The sequence below is a fragment of the Sciurus carolinensis genome, chromosome X (assembly GCF_902686445.1).
Source record: "Sciurus carolinensis chromosome X, mSciCar1.2, whole genome shotgun sequence".
In the NCBI taxonomy this organism is placed as follows: Eukaryota; Metazoa; Chordata; class Mammalia; order Rodentia; family Sciuridae; genus Sciurus; species Sciurus carolinensis.
The window spans coordinates 8,125,094-8,150,529 of NC_062232.1; the positions used below are offsets into that span (position 1 = coordinate 8,125,094).

The window sequence follows — 25,436 nt, forward strand, 5'->3', positions numbered from 1 at the left end:
CTGTCCTCTCAGTGACTTTAAGTAGTTTCCTGTTGGGTTGACCTGCTAATCTAACGCTAAGATTGTACTGTTGTCCTTACCATCCATTCAGTAACAGCTGCTATTGCCACTTCAAATGAAAAGCTTATTCTTATTTCCTGGCATTTCACTTTATGTCCTTCTGTCCTTCTGATGGTATCTTCCTATTGTTGGATGTGCTTATTCTGCCCTTTATACTTGATGATTTGGACTGTCACTTTTGCTAACTTTGCTTAACTTTTGCCTTGCATGTTTTAAACTCCAAAGTATTATTGTTGACTTAAGTGAGTCAAATTATCATTTATATGCAATAAGGGTGCTCCTTGGGGCAATATAAAATGAATAATACATTTGACAGAGAAATTCAAATCTATGATAATAGGCATATATTAGGAAAGATTGGTTTCTCAAAATATTGGTCTCTCTTTAAGAGTAGGTTGCTATGGTTCTTGCCTTCCTATCTTATTCTAAGCAAACTTATGACATATAGTTATTATCTCTCAGAGTAATCACCTTTTTGATTTATGTGCAAGGAGAGCAAACCTTCGTTGAAGATTTTCTATGGGATCTTAGCCTGCAGTTCAGTTTCTTACAGGGTGCATCTGAACTCTGATTAAAGATACTCGGTGATATAAGGTGATGTTTGCAATTCTGATCCATCCCTTGTCAAGTAGATTTTTTTTGGTACTGGTGATTGAACCCAGGGGCGCTTAACCACTGAGTCACATCCCTAGCCCTTTTTAACATTTTATTTAGAGATAGGCTCTCATTAAATTGCTTAGGGCCTTGCTAAGTTGCTGAGGCTGACCTTGAATTCATGATCCTCTTGCCTTAAGCCTCCTGAGCTGCTGGGATTACAGACGTGTACCACCATGCCCAGCTGAAGCAGATATTTTTTATTTGTTCTATTCAGTTATATTTGACAGTAGAATGTATTTTGACATATCATTACATACATTGAGCATAGTTTCCCATTTTTGTGGTTGTACATGATGTGGAGTTACACTGGTTGTATATTCATGTATGAACACAGGAAAGTTATATCCAATTCTTTCTACTGTCTTTCCCATTCATTTCCCACCTCCCTTCCCCCCATTCTCCACTGTCCAATCCAGTGAACCTCTATTCCTCCCTCCCCACTGCTTATTATGAGTCAGCATTCACATATCAGAGAGATCATTCTGCCTTTGGTTTTTTAGGGATTGGCTTATTTCACTTAGCATGATATTCTCCAGTTCCATCAATTTACCAGCAAATGCCATAATTTCATTCTTCTTTATGGCTGAGTAATGTTCAATTGTGTATATGTTCCACATTTTCTTTATACAGTCATCTATTGAATGGCACCTAGCTTTGTTACATAGCTTAGCTATTATGAATTGAACTAATATGATCATTGATGTGACTGTGTCACTGTAGTATGCTGCTTTTAAGTCCTTTGGGTATGTGCAGAGGAATGGGATAACTGTGTCAAATGGTGGTTCCATTCCAAATTTTCTGAGGAATCTCCATACTTAAAGTAGAAATTTGATGCTATAGAATGTCTTCTGATTTTCATCGAAGTTCCCTTTGGAACTTGGTTTCTCCAGGAAAGGGAGTTGCCGACTTAGAGCCAGTTGGCACCTGACTTTTTATATTTTTCTCCCTCTGGGTGTCAGATCCTTGAGGGCTCTGTAGCCAATGACACTTTAATGATATTTAAAAGGGCTGGATTTCCTTGGAGAAAAATATGACTGCCTTAGAAACAATTTATGAAGTTCTTGAAACCTGACTGTAAATGAACTTATGAAAGAGAAAAAGTTTAATATGTCAGTTTGGATTTTTCCTAAACCAAGTAAAGAATGATGGTTCCTAGTGGGGATGGGACAAAAAAAGATAGTAGAATGAATCTGACATAACTTCTCTATGTACACATATTACTATACCACAGTGAATCTCACCATCATGTTCATCCACAAGAAATTAAACAACTATGGGTAAATGGCAGAAAGATCATTAGAAGGAAGGGATCAGGCAGTGGGGGTAGGGAAGGGAAGGAAAGGTACTGGGGACTGAACTAGAACAAGATATATTCCATGTTTTTGAAATTATGTCAAAATGGATTCTACTACCATGTGTAAGTAAAAATAACCAATAAAAAAAGGATAGATGGATGGGTCCTTCATTGCTGACAGTGAGGTGAAATGAATTTTATGGGTTTTCTATAAATCTCAAATTCTTTGTTATCCTGGGAGATGAACCTTGATTAGTTTTCAATTACCATTGGTTGTTTTTTTAATTGAAAAGTTTAAGCCAAGCATGGTGGTGCATACCTGTAATCCCAGTGTCTGGAAAGGCTGAGATGGGAGGATCAGGAGTTCAAAGCCTGCCTCAGAAAAAGTGAGGCACTAAGCAACTAATACCCTGTCTCTAAATAAAATACAAAATAGGGCTTGTGATGTGACTCAGTGGTTGAGTGCCCCTGAGTTCAATCCCTGTTACTTCCCCCAATATAAAAGAATAGTCTACAGTGTTCTGTATTTACACAACAACAGAATCCTTTTGGAAATTTTCTTTTTAGTCTTGATTACTGAATTTAGTTGAAATTGATTTACAAAGTATTTATTTTTTAAAATAAAAAAAGCAGCTACTGTCTGCTAAAGGATTCATGCAATTTAAAGATATTTGATACATTTATTTCTTTGTATTAATTGTGTATATATTTGGTACAAAACTGAATAAGAGCCAGATGCTCTAATATAAAGTTGACACTGAGATTTGAGAAGAAAAAGGTAGCCAAAGAGGTATTATCAGGCTCTTATGTTTAAATCCCTCTAAAAATAGTTAATTATTAGGTCACTTCGCTGTGTTAAGTAAGTAATTATGTTGTGTGAATTTCTCCATGACTGCAGCAATAATGATATCTTTTCCCAAGTCTGGTTTTTGTTTTTGTTTTTGTTTTTTGTCTTGAATGTTAGGATCCATAGTCTTTGGGTTTGATAGTTCTTCTTTCTTTCATAAGAAACTCAGCACAAACACAAAAATAAAATAAGAAATACAGAGGGTTATTTGGCTTTAATTTTAGTCCTGGGTAGATATCATGAACCAGACCAAAGTTAGTCTTTCCTTAATTTGTCCATTTGCTTATTAGTTTATCATTTGTACAATGTTATAGGAATATAAATCTGAAATGGGTACAATGCCTCCTGAGGTCTGCTATGGAGATAAAATTTATAATGACTAAAGCGAGTAGAGAGTGTTAATATTCCAAGTGTTCATGTTCATGTGACTGAAATCCCGTGGAAGTTACAAGGTGGGAATAGCTTTTTACTAGGGTAGGGGTTGAGTGGATGGTGAGGGCAGGAGTTAGGAGTACAGTCTTAGCGTGGGATTGGCTTGTCAAATGGACCTAAAGAGTAGGCAGGATCTTGAAAAGAGAATTTAGGATGGGAAGAGTATTATAGGGAGAACATAATACGAGAAAAAGCATTATGGTGACCAGTGGGGGTAATACAAGCACTAATAGTATAATTAGACTAATGTGAGACAGTAAAAAAGGTAGTGCTAGAACATACTTTATACATGAATTAGGTGGAAATTAGGGGAAATTGGAATGCCAGGTTTAAGACTTACCTTACACGTATAAACTCTGGAATTTCTGTGTAGAAGTGGTGTGTTTCATTAGTAGTGTGTCTCACATATTTGCTACAGTAGGGAGTAGTTGTTCTAGGGCTTCAGCTACTGCCCTCTGGAATTCTTCTGAGATCATGGTCACTCCCACAAATGAGTAAGCATGGTGGTGGCACTGAAGTGCATCATTCTAAGAGTCACAGATTCCTTTATTGGTTGACTTTGGCTCAAGGACTTCCTGACAGCTTGGCAGAACCTCCCTTAGACAATAAGAGAATGTAGGATTCTGCCACCCAAGTGAAAGTGGGTTGTTCAACTGTCTTAGCTTTGCTTGGTTCTGCCTGTATTTCCTTTCACACAGGTATTTCCACTAAACCAAAATCCTTGTACATTTAATCTCATCTTGATGTCTGCATCTTAGTGGGCTGGGACTTACTAAAATGTTTAAAGGTAGCAACCTGGTTAAGTAGGGAACTTGTCTGGAGGATATGTTTTTTACAGCATGGTGCTTTCATTTAGATCACATGAATATTTGAGGGCATTTGGTGGGGATGGCGCCACTGATGGCACTTATAGAGACATCTAGCACTTCCAGGCTATCTTGAGTGTTGATACTGTGGAGCCTTTTAAATTTTTTGACTTATTATAGGAAATATCACACAGATTATTTCATTGTTCAGTCACAAACTATGACCAAAATCAGATTTATTATATATGACAAAAGAAAACAGATCACTTCAACAGTGAACTGCTTCCAGTTCAGTGCTTCTGATTTTAAAAGAACTGATATCTTAAATGCTCATGCCATTTTAGAAATTCTTTTCTCCTTTGGTTTTTCGACTCAGTATCCTTTGAATGTATATTTTGTCATGAATTATGGCATGGTCATACAGTTTCTTAATTTATAGTATTCCTTTATATGAAAGTACTAATTGTGAAAGAACTGTACCTAATTTATGAAAGAACTCCTATGACAGTCAGAAATTATTTTGATTCAATTTACTACTAATAAAGATGTATACACTTTATTCCCCTTTTATTTAACTTTGTGTCATGCCTTCTCTGGTGTCAATATAATTCTGTTCAGGGCCTTGTCATTGCTTGCCTTGGATATCATGTTAATGTCACAACTTTAGGTTATGGCTTTCCTGTGGGTGCAATGGGAGGAGACAATAGGCTACCAGACAGAAGAGGGGGAAGACTGGATTCCCACAAATGTTGTGGCCTTGGCAAATGACACATATTGCATGAGTCTATGAAAATAACATCTATGGGAATAACTGTAATAAATAAATAAAGACTGCTTGGAAAGTTAACAAGAGTGAAATAATGAGGGAGCAAGCAGAGAGGAACCTTGCTTTGGACTATGGGCACTTTCAGGGCTTTGCATTGGCAACACTAAAGAGTGGTAATACACTCAGAAGAGGCAAGGTCAGAGGAAGCCACCTAGGGGATGCCAAAGTCCACTAGAATAAGGAAAGACTCTGTGTAGTGATCAGGAGGGAAGGAAGAAAGGGGCAGAGCTTTTAATTTGCATGCACAACTGGAGAATAGAAGTTTTGCGTATCCTCTGGGGAAAGTGTGTTTCCTCCTGAGTAACAGGAGGGGTTATTTAGCAAATGCAAAAGTTGTCATATCTCTTGTCTTTATATACAAAACTGTCCTTTCATTCTTTGGTTGCTCTGGGAATAGAATTGATGGCACGACTTCCACTCATCTGCTTTTCCACTAAGAACAAAGATGTATTTCAAAATCAAAAGTTTAATGAATACTTTCCATTGACCTTTTGACTTTGATTTTGTTGATATTCCTAACTTCTATTTATTATAAAATGTTTTCTTCAGTAGTAAAATGAGATTTTCTCTAGTAAATGTTTCCTTTTATGCAGCAAAATGTGAAAAAGTTCCTATAACTCATTGCTTCTGGTAGTCCCATAAAATCAATCATTATTTAAAGTTGAGGTAGTGGGGGTAGATTAGTCAGAAGATATTCCACTTGTGTTGATTCTAGGGGAAGGATTCTTGCAATGAGTAACTTACACTGTTATTTTTGGAATGCCTAACACATTTTGTACAAAGATGATCATTGAAACTAGATATCATTTATCTTATAGGTGGATGGAAAAGAGACCAAGAGAAAAAAATCATTGATTTAATGACCTGGGTTTACACACAGAGTGGAAAATCAAATACAGGATTCCAAACGTGGATCTCCCATTACATCATCATTTTTGAAAGTACAGGTGAGTGTTTGTTTTCATATTGAGAGTTTACTATTGGCTATGAAACAGACTGTGACCAGGATAGCAGTGCTAATCTGGCTAAAAGATTGTTTTAATTGTCTTACAAATATATTAAGTATGGCATTGTTTTCATATTCATGAACATGAAAATATGTAAGCTGGTGTTCTTTAAAAGCATGTTTATGTAAGTTGTATGTAATATATGAAAATGTGCTACACAGAACTAAACCTCAACAGCAAACTGCCATCTGACAGTAGCAACAGCAGCTCTTGGACTAATCACTCTTGGCCAAGCATTGTGCTAAAGTATATCCCATAGATTTCTAATTAGTCTTTATAACAGGATTAATTAGAGGTTAATATTTTCACTGTTTTATAAATATGAAAATTGAAGCATAGCGAGGCAAAGATATTTGCTGAAGTTCATAAATCTAATATGACAAGTCCGGGTTTGTTTATCTCTCTCCACAGATGGTACTCTTAGCCAGGGAAGATTATGTAACTCACAACTGGGTGATGATTAGAATAAACCAGATCCCTTTGTACATTTAATTATTCTAAAAGCATGTCCAAATTTATGGAGCAGATTGAGCCAAAATGAACCAATTCATGTAAGACTTTGAATATTTTATGGCCTGGTCTTATAATGTATTATGTCAATTAATCACCTCCTTTGGCAATAAAGACTTCACAAGGTTGTTATTTCATTCAACTTTTTTGCTGCTGTGACCTAAAGACCTGATAAGAACAATTTTAGAGGAGGAAAAGTTTATTTGGGGATCATGGTTTTAGAGTTCTCAGTCCATAGATGGCCAAATCTGTTGCTTTTGGTCCTGGGTGAATCAGAATATCATGATAGAAGAATGTGGAAGAGGAAAATAGCTCAGTGCATGATAATCAAGAAGGAGAGAGTGGGGGAGACAGAATTAATTCACTCATTAGGTTAAGGTTCTCATAACCCAATAATTCCACCTCTAAACTTTCTTGCATTGTCTCACACATGAGCTTTTAGAGGCATACCATACCTAAACTACATCATTTCACCACTGGTTTCCAAACGCTCATGCCCATCTTACAATGCAAAATATATTTGGTCCATTTTCAAGAATCCCCATATTCTACCAGTTCCAGCATTACCTGAAAGTGGGAGTTCAAAGTTTCCTCTGAAATTAATGGCAACTCTTAGATGATTGCTGCTGTAAAAATAAAACGAGTTACATTTATCCCATACATAAGAGCACAGAGTAAACCCTTCCATTCCAAAAGGGAGCATAGAAAGAAGAGATGGGCCCAAAGGAAGACCAAAATCCAACTGTGCAAACAAATCCTATAGCTCTACATCCAACATCTGGGGCACATGGGATTGAGATATTATCTCTGAATGGCTTGTGTAGCTGTACGCCTATGGCCTTGCTTGCAGTCCAGATGGCCTCTCTATTGGCTTATTTCTGCTTCATTACTACAGCTTTCCTCAACAGATGTCCCTTGGTTCTGGCATCTCTTCATCTTGGGGACCTTCACCAGTTTCAGTTTCCTTCTCAAATCTTTATGCATCACTCTTTTAGGGGCAGTCAGCAGAGACTCAGACCCTGCTATACTTTGCCTGGCCTCCTAGGCCTTCCTTTGAAATTTTGGCAGAATCCTCCATGAACCCTTAACTCTAGCATCCTGCATTCCTCTAAAACTAGCACCAGATGGTTGGTGCCAAGGTCTGCTAACATCTCAAGCAGTATGCCAAGCCTTTAGGGACCATGGCTATAGCAGCCTCTGAGTACCTGGGTGGCTGAACACAGTAAAAGAACTTCCTAGGCCCCCACTTGTGCAAGCTGATTTTACCCTTGTCTCTTCTCAAAGAAATTTTTACTTTTACACCTATTAGCCTGAGATGTATGTGGTCTAACCAATTTCTGAGATGCCCTCATGCCATCTTTCCTATTGTCTTTGGGTAAAGTATTTAGTGTCTCATTAGTATCTATAATGTTTTTAACAACCACACTCTGCTTATTACAGATTCACTCACACTTTGCTGGTCACACTCCAAGTTTTTCAGATCTTTCTGCTTTGCTTTCTACTCCTGATTTTCACAGTAAACTTGGTTAAAAGTCACCAGCAATATCTATGCTATCACCTGAGTGCTGTACTTCCTTAAAATTTCTTCTACCAGATGAATTAGTTCATCACTTAAATTCAGACTTTCAGAAAGTCTCAGGACAGGGACACAAGGTATACAACTTCTTTGCTAGGACATAACATGAATGACCTCTAGTCCAATTTCCAGTAGAATCCTCCTTCCCTCTCATGAGCCCAGTCTTCACTGTCCACAGTCCCATCTGTATTCTGGTCTTCTGAGCTCCCACCAGAATTGCCCATTAAACTTACAGCATTCTAAAGCTTTTCCAGCTTGCTTAGATAAGCTTTCTAAAATTCCTCCCATGAACTCCAAATGTCTTCAAAGGCTTCTGAATCACATGGATAGTTTAATCACAGCAAATGGCCCCACTTTCCGTACCAATTTCTGTTTGGTCAATTTTTTTTACCACTATGAACAAAGGAACTGGTAAGAACACTTTTAGAGACAGAAAAGTTTTGGAGATCACAATTTCAAACGTCTCAGTCCACAGATGACTGACTTCATTGCTTTGGCCCCAAGATGAGACAGAACATCATGGAAGAAAGGTGTGGAGGAGGAAAGCAGCTCAGGACATGACAATCAGAAAGGAGAGGGGGAGGGAAAAGGAGGAGGGAGGAAGAGAGCGAGAAAAAGAGCTCTCCACTCAAAGACACACCTCTAGTTACCTACCTTCTCCACCCACACCCTACTGCCTACAATTACAGCCCAATTAATTTATATATGTGGATTAATGCACTGATTAGGTTGAGACTCTCATAACCCAATCATTTTACCTCTAAATTTTTTGTGTTGCCTCACACATGAGCTTTTTTAGAATACCTCATACCTAAACTTTATAGTTATTTTGTCAAAAAACAAAATTTCAACATATTGAGTTTTAAGCAGATCTAATTGTTTTATTAGCCATTATTGAACCAGGCATCATCCAGTTTACAAGACAGAAAAGAACTCTTTTAAGCTCAGCAGAGTAGGTATGCTTTGTAAGTAGAAAAAGCTGATGTAACAAAAAGCAAATCAGTCATTTAAAAGTTTTTTGCTTTATAGAGAATCTTGCTGGTTTAGTGGGATTTGGCTATCATTACTGACTTCTTGGAAGGTCAGATTTTATGAATAAGCTGCTTAGATTTCAGTTTGGTGATGTGGAAACTTAGCAAGAGTGACTCAATTTTGGGTTGGTCTGTTGGGGCCTAGTGCAAGAGCTCATTCCACATCAGTGACCTCCCATTAATTTTATTTAACAGTTTCCAGTTCAGGTAGAAAAGGACTGAGAACACTGAGTTAGACAATAGTAGGAGAAATAAGGAGAAGTGGGAATTCTTCATTCTACAAATGCACCAAAGGATGTTGAAGATTCAGGGCATACAAATTCTGTGAACTATAGTGTTGATCCTCAAACATATTTGTTCACATACCACCTCAGTGTTATTTTTTAGATAGGAAGTATCTGCCAGAATTAATGTTTGGGTGAATGCAATAATTGTTAGGAGGTGAGACAGCTGGATTGTGAAAGTTGTAACCTGATTAACGGATTAACTGGGTGGTAACTCTAGGTAGGTGGGAAGTGACTGGAGGAGGTAAGTCATTGGAGGTATGCCTTTAGGGTTTATATTTTGTCCCTTATGAGAGGAGATCTCTTTCTCTGCTTCCTGATTGTAATTTCCTGAACTGCTTTCCCCCTCCACGCCCTTCCACTTTAATATTATGCTTCACTTTGGGCCCAGAGCTATGGAGTTGGTCATCAGTAGACAGAGACCTCTGAAATTATGACTGCTGAAATAAAATTTTCCTCATCTAAAATTGTTCCTGTTAGGTCTTTTGGTCACAGCAATGAAAAAACTAAAACACTCAGTAAAGGAAAAATATGGTGTAAATATTTTTATATCTTTACAAATTGCAAATGTATTATACTGAATTAATATGTTAAGAGATCTTTAAAGAGGTTTTCTAGCATGTATAATGATTAGTAAAATTTTTACTAAATTTTTCAGTCCATCAGTAAGCTGATGAACTGAATGTTGTCTCATAGTTTTTAATATTCCTGAAAATATTATACTGGTTTGTTTTCATGGTCTAGATATTTAGTACTTAAAATATTTTTCAAATCATGGTGACTTCATTCTACCATTAGCCAGTTTCTAAAGGAGGAAATACATTTTTGTGGTGAGATTGATGGTTAATAAAATGGATGCTAATTCATTTTAACAGCTTAATTTTGATTTTTTATTGCTGATTTCTCCTTAGACCCAATTATGTGAGTATTTGTCAAACTGCACATCACAACAACTTATTGGTGAATTATAATGCTCATAATAACTACTATTTTTAAGTAAAAATAAGACAAAATATTGCAGCACATTTCTAGTAAATATTGTATTGAAAAATTCTTATTGTGCTTATATATCTGTTTCTATACCTGTACATATTTATATGTCTATATATAACTATCTAAATATTAAACTGTGGTGTGAAGTGTGGCAGTCAAATCCTTTTAAAAGTGTAATGGTGTAAACTTTGATCATCATTTCCTTTTACCCAGGACCTGAAGCCCTTTGCCTTAAACTATGAGAAGGAGAAACATAAAGTCTACTATTTCCTTTGTACTTGCATTATTAGGCACTACTTTGGATCCTTGATTCCTTTGCACAGAACTTTATAAACAATTTGTGTGTTGTGTGAGGGTTCCCTTGGTTACAACTAAAGAATACAGTCTGGAAATTCACTTACCAAGGAAAATAACAACCACAACATACAAACGTATTGCAAGTGCCCTGACAGACCCCTTGATGACTCTTTTCCCTCAGGAAATTTTTTTTTTTTTTTTGGGGGGGGGGGTGCTGGGGATTGAACCCAGGGCCTTGTGCTTGCAAGGCAAGCATTCTACCAACTGAGCTATCTCCCCAACCCCCCCTCAGGAAATTTCTGATAACATATCTGGTTCTTGAACTTTAGCCATCCTGACTGAGAGAGGGCTCCAGTAGTAATCTTTCTGTGACCTAATTAGCAAAGGTTTCTTCTTTCTTACTTTGTTTTTTTTAGATTTTTGAGCTTTATTTTATTTCAATCAGCTAACAAAATTTAAGTATTGAAGCAAGTGTTATTACCATACAGGAAAGGACTGTGCTACAGGCTTTATGGATATGAAAGAAGTTGTTTATTAATATCATTAAACAGATGGTAGTGCTGCAGACTCATGAGAACCACCTATTCCACATATCTGGTATGAGTTAGTACTGGGCATGAATAACTACAGTTAAGGAAAGGCATAGAAATGATAATGGGTCATCAGAGGCAAAGCAATGAAACATTCTGACGATTTTGGTTTCTTTAAGCTATACTTCTTAAAATATATTTAAAGTTATATTTTATTTTTTATTTTATAAAATATTAAAATATAACTTTTTACTCAATAGGACCCTAAAATGCTCAAGAATGCATATAATTTTTGATAGTCAAAATTTTTATATTAATAGCTTCTCAAACAAGTTTATAATAAATCTTGAAAAAAATTAATGAAATCTCTAAGCACTGAATTCTTCAGGAGAAGAAAACAGAAGTCAACTTTAACTAAACTCTGCATCAGCAGATCAAGATCAGCAGAGATCAAGGAGTTCTTGTGAAATAGGTCCTAGATAATTTAGAAGAAAATAAAAATGAACTTCTTAGAAAAGCAACAGTGTGCTGATTTTGGTCCATTTAAAACTAAGCTTCCTAAGGGTTAGTTCAAAACTGTATTTGGAGTAAGATTTTTAAAAACTATACACTTAGGTATCAGTCATATTTGTGATTTGTCTAGATAGTTTTAAAAAAAATCACATGATGATGAATCATGGTAGTATTTATACCTCATAATGCATTTTTTTTAGAAAAAACACCTGTGTGTGTGTGTGTGTGTGTATGTATATATATTCATTTTTACAGACTGCATTTTGATTCATTGTACACAAATGGGGTACATCATTTTGTTTCTATGGTTGTACATGATGTAGATTCATACCATTCGTGTAATCATACATGTACATAGGGTAATGATGTCTGTCTCGTTCTACCATCTTTCCTTCTCCCCACTCCCCTCACTCATTTCCCTGTACACAATCCAAAGTTCCTTAATAGCATTTATTTTATAAAATTTGGTGCTTCCACATTAGGTACATATAGATTTAGAATCATATCTTCTTGTGGAATTGATCCCTGGCTTATTCTATAATCTTCATCTTTCTCTCTTTTGGTACTGGGATTTAACCAAGAGGTGTTCAACCTCTGAATCACATCCCCATTCCTTTTGATGAATTTTTTATTTTAAGAAATGGCCTTGCTAAGTTGCTGAGAATGGCCTTGAAATTGTGATCCTCCTGCCTCAGCCTCCCAAGCTGCTGAGATTATAGGTATGTTCTACTGCACCTGGTTTCTTTGGCTCTTCTTACAACTTTTGTCTTAAAGTTCATTTTTTGAGCTACAAACATAACTACTCCTGCTCACTTCATGTTTCCATTTGCTTGAGATATCATTTTCCATCCTTTCACATTCAATCTATGTATGTCATTACTGATGTGGTAAGTCTTCTGTACTTCTGTGGTAAGTATTCTGTTGACCTTTTTTTATCCATTCAGCCAGTCTGTGTCTTGGAGAATTTAGTTCATTTAAATTCTAGGTTATTATTGGTAGGTAAGGACTTATTTCTGTCATTTTGTTTTCTTCTAGTTTTGAATATTATTTTTCTTCCTCCCTTTTTCATGTTTGTGGTTTGATGGTCTACTATATTGATAATGTTTGATTCTTTTCCATTTCCCTTTTGTGTATCTATTCTAATCTAAAGTTCCTCCACTCTTCTCTCACCCCCCACCCGCACCCCCATTATGTATTATCATCCACTTATCAGGGGAAACATTGCACCTTTGATTTTTGGGGATTGGCTTATCTCCCTTAGCATGATATTTTCTAACTCCATCCATTTATCTGCACATGCCATAATTTCATTCTTCTTTATGGCTGAATAGTATACATTTGAATAGAAGTGCCAATATTTTCATCCATACCCCAAAGGGTCATGCCTTTTGGAGCATGTCACCTTCTTTGTAGACATTGACTCACTGGCATGCTGGCCAGAGGTTGCAGCTACCCCTCCTTCTGTTGTGACTTCATCTCACACCATGCTTTTTCTTATCCACCTGCTCTAGTATAATCACACTGAACATACAAAACAAGTTTCTGCCTCAAGATCTTTTCACTGGTGATTTCTATTATTAAAATTCACATGAGGCTTTCTCCTTGACATCTTGCAGGCCTTTTCTCAAAAGACACTTCCTTGGAGAGACCTTCCCTGAACAGTTTGTTTTTACATACCCCCTTTTCTTTCTTCATAGACCCCCCTCTATTCCATTATTCTCTCTTGTTTGTTTTCATAGCGATTATCACTAATTAATGTCCCCTAAACTCTACTTTAATATTCTCTACTTGTCTCTACTGTTCACCTCTGTATCTCCAGAGTGCTATCAATGCACAATTGTATGTATTTGGAAAGATTCAAAGAGTAACTCAACACTCTCCTGCCCCTCTGCTTTACCTGGGTCAGTCCCTTACAATCTAGTCTCATTTGTTTCTAAAAGCAGTTTCTCCCCATGACATGATTTGGCAGAGACACTGTATTAGGGAAAATGGGGTGACAGAAAGTGAACCAAAGACTGTGAGAACTCTCTGGAAGAAGCATGCATGACTCAGGGACTAGAGAAACGTTAGGCTCATGTGTACTAATAAAATTTCTAGGTCACCTAGAAGTTTGGAAGCACAAACCTACAAATGCAGATATGTTGTGCTTTTAGTGCTACAAGAGATCATAATTTTCTGTCTCACAGATACTCTCTATGAACAGAAGTTTGATTTCCAACTGGAGAGGTTTTCTTAAGATTCAGGAGAGATGGCTAAATTTTAACCCTATAGACAAAATATTGCAATCTGAACGTGGAGTCCACCATATCAACTATGGCAGAATTATCTACCATCCTACTTCATGTCTCAGATGAATAAAGAAACACGTAGATAAAAACAGCAAGTAACAGAAGCTATGTTTGGCCTGGCTTTGCGTTTAGTAAACTATGACCCATAAGTCAATTCCAGACCACCACCACATTTTGTAAATAAAGTTTTGATGAAACACTGTTATGATCATTTGTTTGGATATTATCTCACATACTACAACAACAGGGTTGAATAGGTACAAAAGAGACTATAGAAGCACAAAACCTAAAATATTTACATCTGGCTCCTTATAGGAGAAATTTGCTGAACCCTAGACTGGAGAAAGTCACCTCACTTCACTAGGCATTGATTTTGACCTTTGTAAAAATGATTTGAATAGAGTTATTAGTGTCCAAGATCCTCTTCAGAGATCACATTTGAATTCCCTGGAATTTAAGACACTATATCCTTAAAGAAATATAAACTGATGCTGACTGAAGGGTATATTCACTTCTCAGAGCACATGTGACTTTGAGAAGTTAAATCCTCATTAAATGGATATAAAAATTTACCACATATATTGTGAAGACATGGAGTATTCGAGGTTGAATTCATTTCTGGGGGTTGGTGTTTAAGTACTTGGAGCAATCAACTCTAGGCTACCTAGCGTCTTCTGCTTACTTTTCCCAGGGGCCTTACTAATTGTACCGGAACTCTGAAAACTCCAATAAATGGGTTAACTTACAATCTATAATGCTTTAAATATGGGTCCAGAATATTGAGTTAGAAGTAAAAAAAATAATGTTAATATAACATTAAAATGCCAATTGAATTTCTTTGACTTGCTTCGAGGTCATTTATGGGCCACATACAAAAAATATTAGTCATTATCATTGGAGAAAAACTTATTTGTGAAGAAAAATTTATCTTTATTAAAATAGAATCAATTACATAATCTTGTTTGGTTTTTTGTCTTGGTTTAAATAATAAATGCTTCAGCAAATAAAAACCTCGGGGATACCTTTATAAAATCATTAGGTCTGTAAATTTTTTAAGAGATAAAATTTACATTGGATATTTCTTCCTATCTTATCATTTTCTTCTCTATTACCACCTACTGTAACCTATATTATGGTTCACAAAATATGCTTATCACCATCAAATCATGTAGTTGAAGTTTGCTAAGAAACAGCCTAAAAATAAGTAAAATACATTCAATCATTATATGAAGATAAACAATGAGTTGCAGTTCAGGCATTCTGTCCTTTATTCATTAAACATTTGTTGAGTGTCTATTATATAGCAGTTTTTCACCAGAAGCTGGAAAAGTTCAGTTTTATGTTATACAGATCTATAGAAATTGAGAAGCTTCATGCCATGATACCCCTTGCTTTTCATTGCAAAGGTTGGGAGAGTATCAGATCTAGGATTCTGTTAACTTCTTCAGTTTGTGGGAGAATTTCCTGGAGGAATACCAGAATGGTTGAGGGAGGAAGAAATCCCAGCCTGGCAATGCCCAGTGATGCTCCATCTTCCCCCAGCTGAGATTCTATATGTTGGCATAGATGGAGAAAGCTAAGGATCTTGAAGATCTGAGGGAGGAACAGAGCAAAATGGCAGTGACATGGTATTGGGGCAGGACAACCTCTGCATACTGCTGTGTCTCCCAGAACCCAGCAGGAGGCTGAATGTTCAGTTCACAGTTTACATAATACCCATTTAGCTCTGTTGCTTGGTAATACCCCACTTACAACCAAACTCAAAGAGCTGCTTTTCCCTTGAGATATGAAGTGGTAAAACCAGGGTATATGAAATATGAAAATCCTTTACAAATCATTCTTCACTGTTCCATGATGATCTGATGTAGTAGAAATAGCCTCTTGGACTTGGAATAGGTAACCCTTTGCCATTGAACAAGAAATTCTCTGAGCCCTAACATCCTCATGTGTGAAATAAGGGATTTAGACTACATTGTCTTTGAAGTCTTACTCAGTTCTTACTTGCTATAGTTCTTGGACTTAGACTCCCAAGTAATTCAGTTTATACAGAGCTTATGCTTCAGAGATATCACAGTAGCAGATGTTGTCATGGCAGTACCTGCTCACATCCACTTGGCACTCACCATCTCTGCTGGCTTTTGCTGCAAGCACCTATGACTCTCTGCCAAAAGGATTTATCTGGCTTCCAAGACACACTTGGCTGGATATGCATAGGCATTCAAATCCCTGGGAGCAGTCCTCAATTAATGCCAAATGTGAATTGAAAAAAAGATCCCCCAGCATCCCTGTCCCTTGAGTGAGAATCCTCTGAAGTTGTTTCTCACCTACCCACAGCAGTAACTTAGTTAATGCATACTGTGTTGGCTTCCTTTCTTTTCTTCTCTTTTGTTACCTCTAAATGAAGCAGTTTCACTGAGCTCTCTCTCAGGGTCTATATCTGGGAAAATCCAACTGAAGACCAGCCCCAAGCATGTTGCTGTGATTCATCAGTAAACATGTATTAATTCACAGTGGGCAATTCCTTGAGGAATGTATTTTATTTGCCCCCATGATGGTTTCCAGATTTTGTAAATAAAAATATAAGACTCCAGTTAAATTTGAATTTAAGTTAACACATAATTATTTAGTTTATTTCCTCTCCCAAATATTGTATAAGATTATGAGATAGACTAAAAATATTCATTGTTTATTTGAAATTCAAATAAGATAATGGGAGTCCTTTATTTTATCTGTCTTCTGTAGTCCAGACTCTCTCTGAGGGCATTGAGCATTGCACTTACACTGAATTCCAGGGTACTGGAATTCCAGTGGGACTGGCTCAGAAGATGTAGAGTGTGGAGGGAGCAAAGCACACCTAAATAACAGTGTCCAGGGATAAAGATCGATCAAGAATGAATAGTAGATGGCTGTGGGCTGGTGGATGAGGAAGTACCAATTTAAAGAACTCAGGCAGGAAGACAAATACAAGGTACAACAAAACTGCAACCAAACATTGTTACCTTGTTAACATTGTTAACTTGGATTGTTCATTTCTCTCACCCTACTGACTAGCATATTGCCCCACTCATTTTTGGTTCTCAGTAAACGTTGAATGAATGGATGATGATAGGAAAGGAAGATTGATGGAAATTTAAGATTCTTTCACTGTCAGTTTTATAGAAAATGGTGCCCACTGAAAAATGTCCCGGGGCCATTTTGAGCAATGACTTGCATCTGATTATAGATGCATAGAAAATACGAATTAGTCTGTGAATTTAAATAATGAGCTTTTCTGATTCTTTCCTCATTTCTCATTGCAGGTATAATTAAACTTAAATCTTTTGTGGCTAGACAGGTATTTGAATACCACTTGTATGTTCAAAGCTAATTTACTTAATAGCCAATTTATCTGAACATTGAACAATATTATTGAAGCATTTAGATTGAGAGAAAGTTTGGGAGGAAAATTTTCATTTTCAGAAGAACTAATCAATTTACATTTTTAATGATATTTCCTTTTCTTTCTTCTGTAAAGGCGTAAAAGGGAGGATAAAATCTCAAAATCTCATTCTAGGTTCATTAATTCTAACTGTAGTTTCAAAGTTGAAAAAGGTTGTTTTTCTCCTCAGCAACTTATGTGGTATCTTCCTTGTTCTTTCACAGAGAAAACTAAGAAGCATAGAAAAATAAGTGTCAGAACATAGATAACACAAAAGTAGTATCAACTTTTTCTCAGTTTTTTTTTTTTGTGACTAGAAAAAAACATCTTTACAAAACAGCAAGTGGGCTACTCCCCAAAGAGTAGTTTCAACTTAACATCATTTATTCTATGGATGATGTTTTTTTTAAGTGAACATATTCACCTGTGCTAACACCCTATCAGCCACATGAGAAGGGAAGTAATCTATATCATGACAGGATCAGTTATTTAGACCAAATCTATGTAAAATATATTTTTAAAATATTAAAATTACTAAAGAGGTTAAAAAAATACAAAAATGTAGGATAATGTAAAACAACAAGTAATAGGACAGGATGTTGAGATATTAGAACCCTCATTCATTGCTGGTGGGAATACAGTAGTCACTATGGAAAACAGTTGGACAGTTCTTCAAATATTAACCACAGAAATCCCATATGAAATGGCAGTTGTATTCTTAGGTATATGACTAAAAAGTCCCAACTTTTCTGAAGCACAAAATGTTATCTCTATATCCCACATTGTTGAAGACTGTACTTCTAAAATTTCATAAAATTTGGTTTATCAACTCTTTGGACTATTTAAGAATGCTTACCTCCTAAGATCAGGAATAAGGCAAGGACTTCCACTGTCACCACTGCTATTTAAAAATATATTCAAGGTTCTAATCAGTACCCTAAGGCAAAGAAAAAATGGTTTGGAAAAGAGAGAAGTAAAGTAGATTTCATTTGCAGATTACATGATCATCTATTTAGAAAATCCTAAAGCCTACTAGAACAAAATGTTTGGAAAAATTACAGTACAGCATTGCTACAAGGATGAACAATCAGAAACTGAAATTAAAAGGATAACATATAATACCATCAAGAAATATTGAATGCTTTGGGATAAATTTATCTAGTGATGTGTCACATCTATACATAGAACACTATAAAATATTGCTGAGGGAAATTTAAAAAAACCTAAATTAACAGAGATATTGTATCTATGAAGACTCAATATAATTTAGATGTCAATTCCTTCAACTTATCTACAGATTCAATGCAATTACAATTCATTTCTGGCAGGATCTATTGTAAGCTACATGAAAAATTCACATAGAAATACAAAGAAACTATAATAATCTAAACAACTTTGAAGAAGAAGAACAAAGTTGGAAGACATATTACTTGATTTCTAGGCTACAGTTACTAACATATTATGTTATTGGTGAAAAGGATAGATATATATCTTAATGGAATAAAGTAGAGTCCAGAAATATACACACACATATATGGTCAATTCATTTGAAACAAAGATACCAAGGCAGTTCAATGTGGAATGGATAGTGTCTTCAACAAATGCTGTTGGAACAAATAGTCAAATTTGAGAAAATGAATCTCCTTTCATACCATAAGCCATATATAAAAGTTAAAGCAGAATATAAGCTTAAATGTAGGAGTCAGGACTACAAAATAACTTGATGAAAAAAGTAAGGGAAAATCTTACTGATCTTGGCTTTGGCAAATATTTTAAAATAAGACCCAAGATTAGAAATTATTAAAGAAGATAGCAGAAAAATTGGACTTGGCCAAAAATTAAAGAGATGCTCTTCAAATGGTGCATGAGTATGAAAAGACAAGTAGGAAAATGTGTTCACAAAACATATTCAACAAAAGACTTGTATGTGGATTATATAAGGAACTTATACAACTCAATGTCATGAGCACAACTTAATAAAAAAGATACGTCATACAAGAAAGTACATTGAGAGAAAATACATGAAAAGTAATCAAAATAACAAGATAAACAGCAAGGAGAATCATCAAGGGAATTCAGATATGCTGGGGACAAGGACGAAATATATGTAAAGTATGCTCCCAAGCCTGGTGTTTGTAAGTTGGCTGTCTGTAATAATTACATTAAAACTGAAGTGACATGGGAAACTAACTTAAGGATCACCAGAAACCTTTCTCTTTCTTTCTTTTTCATTTTTTGGGGAGTGATGAGAACTGGTGATTGAACCCAGGGGTGATTTACGACTGCGCTACATCCCCAGTCTTTTATCCTTTTTTAAAAAGTTTTTTGAGACAGTGGCTCACTAGGTGACTGAGTCTAGCCTCAAATTTGCAATCCTCCTGCCTCAGCCTCCCAAATTACTGGGCTTATAGGTGTGCACCACCACACCCAGTCACCAGAGATCTTCCTCAAATTCCCGGATAACAAAACAATTCTCTTTTAAGCTAAAAACAGATGCTTTCCAGTTCCATGAACCTTGAGACCCTAGTCAATGAGTTTGAGGGACAATGTTTATGTTTAAACTCACAAAATACACTTTCATTGCCCCTATCTGTTAAATAAGAAAGTAGCATATCCTCTGATTGAAGTTTGGGCATAAATAATCATATGTGACTCATTTTACAAAGTAAGGAGGAAGTAGTCATTGAAAATAATCCCTCTGAAAATGGAGTATGAATTCCTTAAGAATCAAAGTGGCTATATATGGGATTTAAAATCTCAGTTAATATACCCACCTGAAAAGCGTCACTTAACGTTTTTATCCTCCTTGAATAAGAGGCAAAAAAGACAAACATTTTAAATAGATATAGTTATTCATGTTTACATAATAACAGTTTATTGAGCTATTACACTATGTGTCCCATGTTAAGCACTGCATGACAGTGGTTTCTTTGCAGGGAGGGTTGTTTTGTTTTTGATTTGAAGAACTTGCAGTCCACTAGGGAAAAGAAAAAAAAAATTACTCGTTTTGATTTTTATTGAAAGTCTGCTGTGGTTTGGCCCATTGTTGTAGGTTATATCCATGAACAAAATAGACAAAACTTGTTACCCTTATGGGCTTGGATCTACCAGAGATAGCACAAGTAATTGTGATACAATGTAGAATGTGCTAACAATTTTTAGAGAGAAACAGTCTTCAGAATTAATGAAGAGGGGAGAGTCAAAAAACAAAAAAAAGGAGGGGAGAATCATTCCCTTGGAGAAGGTACAAGGTATCATGGGAGGTGGGTGATGCATTGGATGTTAAAGGAAGAATTGGTTTTGATCTGGAAGAAGGAAAATGGTTTTCTAGGGGGAGAAAGAGAAAAAAAAAGTTTGAAGGTTGAAAATAATTGAGAGCTAATTGGCATTCTTTAAGATGATTGGCCCTAAAAGTATGAGAATAGAAAGAAAGGAAGGAAGGGACAGAAAACAGGTTGAAGAGAGAAGACAGGGGCCTTGAATGTCAAGCTGAGGATTAAGGACATTATCCAAACAGCTTTGAATAATTCTTAATACCTTCTTTTGAGGACTATGAAATTATTTTCTCAACTAAAAGAAAGTATTCTTATTTCTCTATTAGCCAGCCCAAAAGTATAATCATGTTTATTAGTAATTTTAAAGACCTGCAATTAGGGGCTGAGTATGCCTCAGTGGTAGAGCTCTTATCTAGCATATGTGAGGCACTGAGTTCAATTCTCAGCACCACATATAAATCAATGAATATAATAAAGGTATATCAACATTTTAAAAATATTTTTAAAAAGATCTGCAATTACATTGCACCTTTAATTGTTTAAACTAGGCTAAACTATCTAACTTTATGTAAAAAAATAGATGAAATGAAAATTTTCAAATTGGTTGCTCATGGACGTTTCCTTTTTTTTTTTTAGTACTGGGGATTGAACCCACTTTACCACTGAGCCACAAACCCAGCCTTTTTTTATTTAGAGGCAGGTTCTCAGTTGCTTAGGGCTTCACTAAGTTGCTGAGGCTGGCTTTGAACTGTTGATCCTCCTACCTCAGTTCTAGAGCCACTGGAATTAAAGGCAAGCACCACTGCACCTGGCTAATGGATGTTTCCTTTATCATCTCTCTATATAATCACACACACACACACACACACACACACACACACACACCTCTTCTTTTGATGTAGGGACATGTGATCTAAGTCTAGTATTTGCTGTCAGCAGGCAGGCCATTTGGTAGGTATAACCAGCTATGATGTATAAAATCAGCAATCCAGTTGGTAGCTTTCAACATTATTAAGGAATGAGTGTTTCCAAGTTAAAAAAAGAAATAAAAATCCGGAACTTACAGCCAAGAAATAGAGCTGGGAAATACACTAGAAATAAGTCTTGATTTCTCAAACTTTCTACTTCCAAGACTTTGCTCTCACCATCATGGCTACACTGAGCACCCTGGGTATTTCCCAAGCAGGAAGATTCTTCTTTTTAGAATCCAGTCCCTAGAAGGGAGAAGAGTCCACTCATCTGAGAACATCATTCTGCTATGCTAACATCTCTTTTAGCCCTTCTTATCTCAAAGAAAATGGGATACAGCATCTCTTTTCTGCCCACTCAATTCCCTTTCCCATAAGAACTTCAAATCACAGATCTCAGCCCTTCAGTGACTGACCACATTAATCTCCAAAATAAGCCTGGAGTGGACAGAAAGTCATGTTGACACAGTTTACAACTTGAGGAATTCACTTTCCTTTCGACCACCACCATTCCCAAGACAACTTCCATTCTGCATTATTTCTTCCTCTGGCATGCCATTCTTCTTAATGAAGAAGAATGTGGACTTGCTGAACTGCACATTTTCTTGTGAAATCATCCACCTATTTTTCTCAGTTTGAGAGTTAAATAGACTGCTGTTAGTATATTTAATTGAAAGAGTCACCCCCTCCCTTTTTTGCAGGAAACTAAAGCTCTTAAGGAAACATCCCATTTGGGGTTGGTTAAGGTTACACAATTCAGTCAGAGATATATGTCCTCATTATATCTGCCTTGATTTGCTTTGCTGTCAAAGATCAGCTAGGAATAGTTTGCCAGAACAGACCCTGTTTGCAATGAAACGACAGAAACCAAGGTAAAATAAAGAATCTATAATGAAAGAGAAATGAACATATTCCAAATGTTTTGGAAACTGAAAACTATGGTTGTGAGAGGTTTGGCAAATGTCACTGGAGATTTGATATTCCTGTGCTTTAAATGTACCTCCATTTTGACAAGTCTAACTAACTACCTGCACTTGGGCATATGAGTCCTATGTTTCACCCAAAACCTTAACTATTTACTTACCATATGCCTTTGAAAAGAACCCATCTCAGATGTAACATTCCCATGGAATATCACAGAACTATTCATCCTCTTTTGAGAAATTGTACCAAAAAAATGGGTCTAGAGTAATGGCTTCAACTGGGGTGATTCTGCTTCTCACGAACTATTTGTCAGTGTCTAAAGTCATTTTTTTGGTTATTACGAAGAAGAAGGTACTACTGGTATCTACTGAGGTGAGCCAAGTATGCTACTAAACAGCCTATAATGTACAGGACAGCCCCCCACAACAAAGAAGTATCTAGCCCAAAAAGTCAATAATGTCAAGGTTAAGACATTTTGATCTAGAGAAAAAGAGGCATTCCATATCACCCATTAGTGTATGCCTCAAATGTCCCCTGCTATGGGAAGTCAATGTTTTCTAAAGTCTTTCTGGATCAGCATTTTCCCGCTGAGTTTAAATTTCTGGGTAGAATCTAGCATTAAAATTGGCAGCTTTCAAATAGCTTTAAGGTAGATGTGTTAAATCTCAAATTTGGATGAAACCCAAGAAAGTCAGGGGAGATGTTAAGCAGCACTTTGAAATCTAGGAGGGATGTAAGAACTATGTGCAGGTGGCTTCATTCCAGCTTAAAGTGCCAAATATCCCATAGTGAATTCTCTCATGGGAAGGAGCAAATTACTCATTTTCATCAGAGGTAAATGCTGAAACTGCAGTATGGTCTCTTCATACCTTCAGAAGTTGTCGCTTTATTCCCAGTATAATATAACTTCAATTTTAACTGCATGGGATGTCCTGATTTGGAAGGGTCAATGGAAGAACTATGATCAAAGTCCTGATTTCTGGACTTGTCCATTTCTGTGTTTCATGACAAATCTGATTCTGATTTTTTTCTTAAATTAGTAACCTGTGCACCTTTACTAATAGAAAAAAAGTCCCTGGTAATAATTTACAATAGGCAGAGCTACTCCTATTTGCATCCTCAAATATCTCAAAGCATGTGATTGTTTAAGTATATCTGGTTTCCAAGTAGCTGAGTGATGAAATATGATTGGCCTCTCAGTATCGATTCCTCCTCTCCTTCCTCTCACACTCTTCTTGGATAGCATTTGTTTGTTAGAATACAATCATTCTTCTCATAAAAGAATAAAGAAAAGGATTCTTTTCATCCTCAGGAAAAAGGTGAGCTGTTTGGGTTTCCTACCATGGAGGAGGATCTTGAAGGAGAAAATTGGCAGACCTTCTCCATTCCCTGGGGCTTCAGCAAGGCATCAGAGGATGAAGCAGAACATATTTGCCAGTGAGTAATGGTCTTCCAGTAAAAATATCAGGGGTCGTGTTGTTTTCTGAGATTAGCTTGTGCTTTTCAGTGGGGTGAATTTATATGGTCAAGGGTTGAAAGACATGTTGCAGAATTATAAAAGAATGATGCCTTTGATAAAAAGGTTAGAATTGTTCAGATAATTCTAATATTTAAAAAGAATATTGGAAGCAAGGCAGGAACAGCCTGTAAAACAGATACTACTTTGGTTGTTTATTTCCTTAAGAATAAATGTCCAGAGACACTTTTGAGAAAAGAAAAACTGATTTTAGCTGCTTGTTCTTATATGTGACATGATACTGGGCTATAATTCACAGTAAACTTTTGACTGCACTTTTTGCAAGGGAAATTGGATTGTGCTTTTTATTTTCTTTGAAAATGATATCTTCTCCATGGCAAATGTTATCTGTCAGGATGAAAAGTTTAGATTTTAAACAAAAAGTACTATGTTAGCTATGCAAATTTGTTTTTATTTAATTGCTTCTTTATGTTTAATGGGTCCTGATAAATAAGTCTTTCTCCTTTGAAAAGAAACACAATTTTACAGAAAGTTCATATTACTGCTGAGTGACTTATATTTTTATAAATGTAATTTTTTTCTTGGGGCTGTCTAATTTTCAAATATTAGAAATTCATCAGTAATGCAAACACTTTGAAACACGGGTTGGAATGTTTCCAGTTGTTCTGCTATTTAATGTTTTCTCATTAATCACTGGCACTGTATTATAAGTCACTTATGAATTTGTTTAAATGATATTCTTTCAGTAGATTCTATGAGTATTGAGTATTTAAACATTGCAATAAGAACATTATGTGCAGGTCCAAGTATAGAGAAACTGCCACAGTCTAAGTGAAGTTCTCTAAATTCATAAAAATCATTGCCCTTGACTTTTACTACTTGGGACTTTGAGCCAAATAGGTTTGTGTTGCTATAATTTTCCATGACAATAATTACTTAGTGGCACTATTTGTTTAGAAAAGTTTTGATATGGGAACAAACGAAGCCTCCTTCTGCTATGCGGCTCACTGTAAGGAAAATTTAGAAATAGATGTTCTCATTCTATGGCACGAAAACACATGGTTCTGACATTTTGAAACTAGCTACTGTGTGCTTGTGACATAATTTCATTGGATAAATTTTCTTTTTAGCATACAAATTTCCCTCCTGATTTCATACTTCAAGGGTAAAATGACTGGATATTTGGGACATGGAAAGTGACCACTTATAACATGGGATCCTGGCATTTGTGCCACTTATCTTGCTCAGCCAGTAGCATTCAAAGAAATAGATTCAGCTCCAAACTCAGTGAAGCATATTGTTTATGGGTTTGGAAGAGAGTAGGTAACAAAAAGATTAGAAATATTCAAAATCAAATAATAAGGCCAAACTACTGAATTCCAGTTCACTACTTTTTTTGGTCTTATTTTTAATTCCATTATCT

At 36.0% G+C, this 25,436-nt stretch overlaps 1 protein-coding gene across 4 annotated transcripts in view; it reads left to right on the forward strand.

The window, feature by feature from the left end:
* Window positions 1-25,436, forward strand: part of Frmpd4 (FERM and PDZ domain containing 4) — a 975,050-nt gene that overhangs the window by 80,275 nt on the left and 869,339 nt on the right. For all 4 annotated transcript variants that reach the window (XM_047537129.1, XM_047537128.1, XM_047537130.1 and 1 more), the window contains 2 exons: window positions 5,741-5,869; window positions 23,849-23,973. In XM_047537129.1, coding sequence (XP_047393085.1) covers window positions 23,879-23,973 — 95 coding nt within the window. In that variant the 5' untranslated portion in view covers window positions 5,741-5,869; window positions 23,849-23,878. The remainder of the gene's footprint in view (window positions 1-5,740; window positions 5,870-23,848; window positions 23,974-25,436) is intronic.